General features: G+C 40.8%; 1 protein-coding gene across 2 annotated transcripts; it reads right to left on the reverse strand.

Moving 5' to 3' along the window:
* Window positions 1-464: 464 nt before the first annotated feature.
* faim2b (Fas apoptotic inhibitory molecule 2b) lies at window positions 465-5,046 on the reverse strand. Of its 2 annotated transcripts, none has more exons than XM_069708901.1 (12): window positions 4,736-5,046; window positions 4,246-4,288; window positions 3,915-3,982; window positions 3,773-3,837; window positions 3,614-3,667; window positions 3,478-3,528; window positions 3,333-3,372; window positions 3,213-3,250; window positions 3,023-3,110; window positions 2,835-2,930; window positions 2,576-2,629; window positions 465-2,469 (listed from the first exon to the last, which is right to left on the reverse strand). In XM_069708901.1, the coding sequence occupies exons 1-12, from the start codon at window positions 4,748-4,750 to the stop codon at window positions 2,320-2,322; spliced, it is 762 nt and encodes a 253-aa protein (XP_069565002.1). In that variant the 5' UTR covers window positions 4,751-5,046; the 3' UTR covers window positions 465-2,319. The 2 variants fall into 2 exon arrangements, with proteins under 2 accessions (XP_069565002.1, XP_069564995.1); XM_069708894.1 differs by having other exon boundaries at window positions 4,246-4,291.
* Between the last annotated feature and the right edge of the window lie 2,209 nt (window positions 5,047-7,255).

A 7,255-nucleotide genomic window follows, 5' to 3' on the forward strand; every position in this document is an offset into this window, starting at 1 on the left:
GAGACGTCTCATCTGGATTTTCAAAATGTCGCCTCTTTAAAAAAAGAATGTGGTTGATACTATAGTGCCCCAATTTGTTTGACATAAATAATAGTTTTACTAATATTAATTAAGAGTTTACTTTTATGTTACAATGGACAGTTGAAGTTGTTAAATTTCAAATTATTTCAACTCAGAAATGTGATTTTGTAAAGTGACACTTCTGAACAGCAAATACTAAACACGTGATTGTTAAACACAGTATGAACCAAGTTTGTGTGAATCACACATTGAGAAAATTCACAGGGCGCCTCTCACTCCCTGCTTGTGAACAGTTTTCTTATTTATACAAGAACTCATTTTGTACAGTTTTGTTAGAGGAAAGAGGTTTTGATATTTGGTTTTTTTGCAAATGCCACTTGGCTACTTTTGTCTTCCTGTGCCAGAGTTGCTAAATTGTCTGTAACTTGTGTTTTTTTTTTTTTATTGATCGAGATAAGATTTTACTTCTTTGGTTTTCTCTTTAAATTTGAATATGTCCATTTTTGTTCTTTTTTTTTTTAATAAAAGCCTTGTTTCAATGTTTCGGTGAACTCTGTTTATTATTATTATTGTTATAACTGTTAGACTCGAGGAGCATCATTTTCCCCCGTACAGACCACCAGTTCATTGCACGGCAACAACCACACACAACACAGACAACCATTCAAACTGGATTTAAAACTGGATTCAAACCTGCGACTCCACAGTGCCGTCACAGCTTCTGTACCCAGACTATAAAATCGGCTCTGTAAGCACAGACACACTGGAGCTGCTGTAAAGAAATGATTGAATATTCTATTAGAAAATCATAAAGGTCGCCATTTACCATAATTAACCCATGAAAGACTATGTTTCATGGGTCTGTTTAATTGTAATGTCAGAAGTAAAAGTACACAGAATAAATATTAGCATTCAATATCTTTTAATTTCTAATTCTTACTGTATGTTTCCCATCGTCAACGTGTTAACCTGAAATAAGATCCTATCACACCGGAAAGGCCACATTACATTTATGATATAAATTAAAACAGATCTCTAACTATACTGCTGGACATCCACGTTCCCTTTGAGCTCCGTCGTAGTTTTGAGTAAAAGTCAGTTAAAATCCCAGAATTTAGGTTTTTCCTCCGAGACATTCAAACTCTACTCTTCTAGTTTGAAAATATCATATCACATTAAAAACACTGAACTCGTCCTATGTGATGATATGCATTAAAAAAAAAAAAATCACAAGTATAAAAGTGTATCTACATACTTTTTGTCGAACAGGTGATTCAAACAAACTCAAACTTCAAACTGCTGAGCTTGAAAGTGCAGATTTCCTGAATCTCCATTAGTGGCTCTGTGATAGACGAACGCATCGATGCAGCCAGCTCTTATCCACTCATGAGCCAGATGACTGGTTAAACACACTATGGGATGGCGAAGGGTCACAGTCGATCCCTTCACAGCAAGTCACAAACATCTAAACAGGGATGGCCAGAGTGCGGTGAAGGAGTAGAGTAACAGACAAAAACACCGCAGCAGGAGTTTATACGGACCGGATTACAGAACGGAACGCAAACGACCGACAGACTAATCAGAAACTGAATAGCCGAGATCATGTTGTTCTGGAGGGAGATGAACCCAAGCTGTTTGTGAGGAGGTCGAATCAGGAGTGGAACGGTTCGAGTAAAACGTTCAGACTCTTATCGGTTCGCTGGTCACAGTTCAAAAACATTTAAACAACTATCAGGAATAAAAAAAAAACGAAATACCTTCATGACATCGACTAGCTCTGTTTGGCTCTTTTACATGTATGTAAATGTGGATCGAACGGTAACTGTTTGCAGGCACAGTGCGACATGTTGGTTTAAGTTAGCGGCAACACTTCTAATACGATTAACCATTTAAGAGGACGTCACCCCGGCGTGACCCTGGACGGCGAGAGGAAGACGCAGGTGGGTGGAGAAAGAGCAGCTCCTTCTCTCCGCAGGATTTAAACAGACTTTCAGACACAATGAATCCACAACGGATGTATTCATGTTGTTTATCGCAAAGGACCTGCAGCCCTGTGCAGTCCGAAGGCGTTTGGTTCCTTATGTTTCGAGTTACGATTGTGTTGAAACAAAAGTTGTTGTTTTTTTTTGCAAAATAAATGAAAATAATGTTTCACACACGCGGCCGCACTTTACCCAAAATGTACCGAACTGAACCGAAAACAGTGATACGACCCGAACTGTACATTTTTACGAACCGTTCCATCCCTACTTCACGCGGCGCAGCTGAGAAAAACATATTCGGTGTGTAGAGACGTTTTCAATCGTGACCTCCTCCCATGATCTGCAGCAGGAAGCTAAACAGGTAGATGATGTCCAGGTAGAGGCTCAGAGTGGCAAAGATGTACTCCTCCGGGCTTATGGCGTAGCGCTTGTTCCCCAAGAGCATCTGGGTGTCGAACGCTAGGAACTGTGGCGGTCAGAGACACAGAAGGACGAAATAAGGAGAGTAAATAAAAACAAAACAAAGAAATAACTCAGCTGGTGAAAGTTTAGTTGAAGTGTCTGATTCTTACCACAGTGAAGAGGATGGCTCCTATCACGGCATAGATGGCATGTAACCAGGGAACCTGAAAAAGCATGACCAAAACGGTTGAGAAGGATAGCGGGATGCTAATTTCAGTCAGATGGCACAGATCAAGGTTATCTGTGAGGTAAATCCTTCACACTTAAAAACAGCTGGCAGCACCTGAACCTGCTGATGTTGTTTAACTCACTAATGTCAGCTGATTTAGCGTCCTAACGTGCTAGAACGGGAGAACGAGGCGAGCTTACGTATCCGAAAGGGACGACGATGGAGAGGGTGAGGGAGCAGAGGAGCATGACCACGCACAGGGAGAAGAGGACGCCCTGGCACGACGTCACGTCAACCTGCAACAGGAGAGACGGAGAGGGAGGGACAAATGCTTCAAAGTCCTCCTGTTTTGACGCTTGACGTTGCAGCTGGAGGTCGTTCTTCTCACCTTGCTCTGGAAGCTGAAGATGGTGACGGACAGACACACCAGAGCTGTGATTCCCAGACACAGCGTCACCGACTTGGTGTTGTAGAAGCTGCGGGAGGTGCAAACGGGTGTGTTGGTGAAGCTGCGTTCTCTCTTCCATTACGGAAAAAAAAACTACAGATGCATAAACACGTCCTGATGGACATCTTACCTCGACACAAATCCCATCATGAAGGCCATGCTCAAAGTCTGCAAAACACGCCCAGTTAAAACTGAAGGCCGAGAACGCGCCGGCTTTATTTCATGGTAACGTGCTGCGTTTAATACTCACAAAGAGAACTAGCAGAACGATGTTCCAGGGAAACTGCCTCCTGTTTATGGAAGAAAGGGAAATCAGGTCGTCACAACAATTTATTACCAAAAGCATCATGAATATTTGTTTTTTTGTTGTTGTTTTTTTGGCAGAGAGAGTTCACCTCAGGTCTCCACAGCAGGACAGCGCAATGTAGGTGGCAAAAAACATGAGACTGAAAGGAGATGAAAGGACAACTTCATCCAAAATGTAAATAAATACGGTGACCGACGATGATGCCACGATGTGTTTTCACTTACTAAGATGCCATGTACAAGCCAGGATGGGTCTGAATGAAATACTTCACAGGAGCGCTGGAAGAAGCAAAACGTAAAGAATTCATACTCCCAAAAAAAATTAAAAATAAATAAATACGGGAAACGAATGATGAGCCCAGAAGAAAGAAAACAAGAAGTTACCAGAACGTGAAGAGACTAACGATCGTCACGGTGACCAGCAGCTGCACCATGAGGATGGCGTAGACCTGCAGAACATACACGGTGTCAGAGGGAAGGAGGTGTGGTGTGGATTGGTTTTGTTTGGTTGATCTGTTTTCGGTACCTTCCTGATGAAAGTCCGCCGGATGACCTTGTCGTCCCAGGAGAACTGGGCCTGCATCTCCTCGAAGCCTGAACAAAGAGGCAGCGTGTGAGGATTAAAGTCAGGTTTCACTGTCACTGACTTCCTGTTTGAAGATTAACAATAAATAATTACAATTATCCAATTAAAATGATGTTGAACAAAGAGTAACGATAGCAACAGAAAAAATGTGTTAAAAAAAACAAAACAAAACCCTTTGTTGTCATTCTTAGTTTATTTATTAGTATCTATTAAACTAATGGTGTCTATTTAAGGTCTGTGCAGGACTAGAAGTCAGTGTTACTTTTCTCACCTGTTGCTTCCTGATAGCTGGGAGGCTCATGGTCATCGCTCACCTGCTGGCATATAGTCACAGTTTTTGTGGGGTCAATGATGTTTTCAATCACCTTCATAAACACACTCCCACACGAACATTATTATCATTATTATTATTGCCCTTTCACCTCTGCTTAAGCTGGAATTTTACAGTTCAGACATTTTTCTAAAACAGATTGGACGACAAAACAGCCTGAGGATTACGATGGCCTCGATATTTGCATAGCCTGTATTTATAAAACTAGTGTGTAGAAATAAGCAATGATATCAAAAACGCTAAAGCTTTGTCCTTTTTAAACTCAACAGTCATGTCTCTACGGTCAACGTCTCAAAGATATGACTCATCAGCTCAGTTCTGGAGAAAATATGCTCAGTTCAAACAACAAACTCAAGAAAATAACATTCAAATGGTATTCATCCAAAGAAACTATGTTTTGTGTCGCTGTAAAGGTAACTTAAAAACATACCTTTCCCTTTTTCATGATTTTCCCTCTTTGCTCCTGTAAGTGTCTGATGATGATGATGAGGAGGAAGAGGTGGATGAGGAGGAGGATGAGGATTGGTCTGTAGTCCCTGGTAAGATGTTCTTCTGGTATGAAGCTGCTTTAAATACAAAATCTGAAAATATCTCGGTTCCTTTTGCTGAATGTGGTTCGTGTGTTTGTGAGCAAAGACACCGTTTGATGCGTCGTCCTTGTTGCTCCGAATTTATCGTCAGTGTGCGGATTACACCGAAGCTTTAGAGGCTTCCATGTGGTTAATCTCCCTCTAACCCTGATCCTGATCCCCCCCCCCACCACACACACACACCCCGTCCTCCCCCTGGTGCGGTCGTTATAGTACTGGCCAGCTAGTCCCAAAACACTGAGATGGAGCCGGATCGTACCACCGCGGCCGCTAAACAGGGGCGTCGTTTACGTGTCTGTCTGCAGGCAGAGAGCTTCTGAATGGCGTTCCAGGATAGTTAATCATCCTAGTGCTCACCAGAAAGGCCCTTACATATCTGAATTACATATACATTACATAACTATCTTAATCCACTCAAGGGTAAAAATCAGGGCCAGAGACTGGGAGAAGATTTGATCAGCAGCATCCTATAATAGATTTAATAATATTAATATCTTACACTGGCTTAATAAAAACATAACACCAACTATTAAGATCAATCAATCTGTCTGGGCTTTGTGTCATACACATCAGTCTTTTGGCATTTGCTATTTATATAAACGGAACAATCAAGCACGGCTTCAGACGAGAGGGGATGCAGACGTATTCGTAGCAAAGAGGTCAAGTAAACATATGACATCATTTCTTTAGGTAAGAGACTCCTTTGGTAACCGGCACACGAACGAGCATGACGGTAAGAACATTATGGAGCGAACACATGGAGATTTACCCGTAGAGCTTTGATCCGCTGCTACTCTGACTCATTTGCATTCACTCCCCTTTAACCTACAACTGTGAACGCAACGAACAGGAAACATGCGTGTAAACATTTCCTTGATATTTATTTTCATGATTTATTGATGTAATTTTAATGAATGCCAGAAGAATAGTGTAAAAAGGCTGCTCGGCGAGGAGGTTGAAAGCCATGATAATATAATATCTGGCAGACACAAAGACCGGACTTTGGATTTCTTGCAACAAAACACGAGTCTGTGCAAAGAAAAACAATTTAATTACCAATAAAAACATGTATAACTGTGTAAAATAAAAGCTCAGATGCAACCCGTAAAACATCTGGGATGGAAAAGCTATTCCTAAAACTGAAATAACAGATTTTTTAACAGCTTGAAGGCAGCTGAAACGATCTTAAATCAATCAAACACGGTTACTTCTCTTGGCCACTGGATGGCACCAAAGGACAAGATAATATTCCTGATGAGGCGGCCAACACATACCATCACCCACAACACTATATGAATCATACAGGCCTTAAGATATACGTTGTTTTTGTACGTTTTCTTACATGATTATGTCATATATATATATATATATATATATATATACACACACTTTTAACTACTCACAATGTTTGTCTGTGAAAAGGATGGTAATCATACAAGAGAAAATATACACTGGCTCAGAGGAAAGCCAGATTTACACACTAAACGTTGATTATAAAACAGCGACCACCACTATTTACTTACAAACAGCCCTGTTACACAAACATTATACAACAGCAGCTACAAACTGGCTGTCGTGAAAAACATGTCGGTGATTAGAGCATCGACCACCGACAGTTAACAGGAAGATCATCAAACTGACTTCATCATACGCTGCCGCCCAAAGAAAACTGGGGATTCAGCTTCTGTCAGCTTCGCTCCAAAGCTGTGGAACAAACTACCTGATGGAGATCAGGGACGCTCAGTTCATACCTTTAAAAGAAAGATAAAAACATTTCTCTTTACTTCAGCCTTTAACTACCTACTCTTGAAGCTCTCTTGCACTTTGAACTACCGCGCCTTTAAAATGCATATTGCTTATTTTATATTTTAACTCCATTTGTTTAATTTGATCCTTTTTAATCTGTTTTCTCACGCATCTCACTTCTTCTCTATATTTTGAAATGTTCCTTTATATCCGTTTCTATGTGAAACACCATGTGATTTTCTTGCTGTAAAACACTGAGCTGCATTTCTTGTATGAAATGTGCTATAAAAATAAAGTTTATTATTATTATCGTCATTATTAGTGAAATTAGACCACCTGTGAGGTGACATCATAAACACACTTTTCTTACTCTTGTTTTTCTAATTTTAATGTATTTAACTAGTTCATTTTTAGGCCTTTAAAGGGGGAGCAGGTGAACTGCAGGAGGAGACAGAAAATCAACAAATCAACATAAACATGATACACAACATTTAAAAGCTGGAGACCGGAAGCTGCGTCACCTCTCAGCGACGTTTTCAGCCGTTCCTCGTTACCGTTAGCTGTTAGCTTCCTCGTTACCGTTAGCTCCCCGGTCTCTGATTGAGAAACAGTCC

Source organism: Brachyistius frenatus, unplaced genomic scaffold (assembly GCF_029030835.1).
Source record: "Brachyistius frenatus isolate BFR_SWC_R1_liver_20210118 unplaced genomic scaffold, ASM2903083v1 Contig_4, whole genome shotgun sequence".
Classification (NCBI taxonomy): Eukaryota; Metazoa; Chordata; class Actinopteri; family Embiotocidae; genus Brachyistius; species Brachyistius frenatus.

Coding starts and splice junctions, on each gene's coding strand:
- faim2b (XM_069708894.1), bottom strand. Junction 3,668..3,772: donor GTTAGTCTCTTCACGTTCTG/GTAACTTCTTGT, acceptor TGCTTCTTCCAG/CGCTCCTGTGAAGTATTTCA. Junction 3,529..3,613: donor GGCTTGTACATGGCATCTTA/GTAAGTGAAAAC, acceptor ATCTCCTTTCAG/TCTCATGTTTTTTGCCACCT.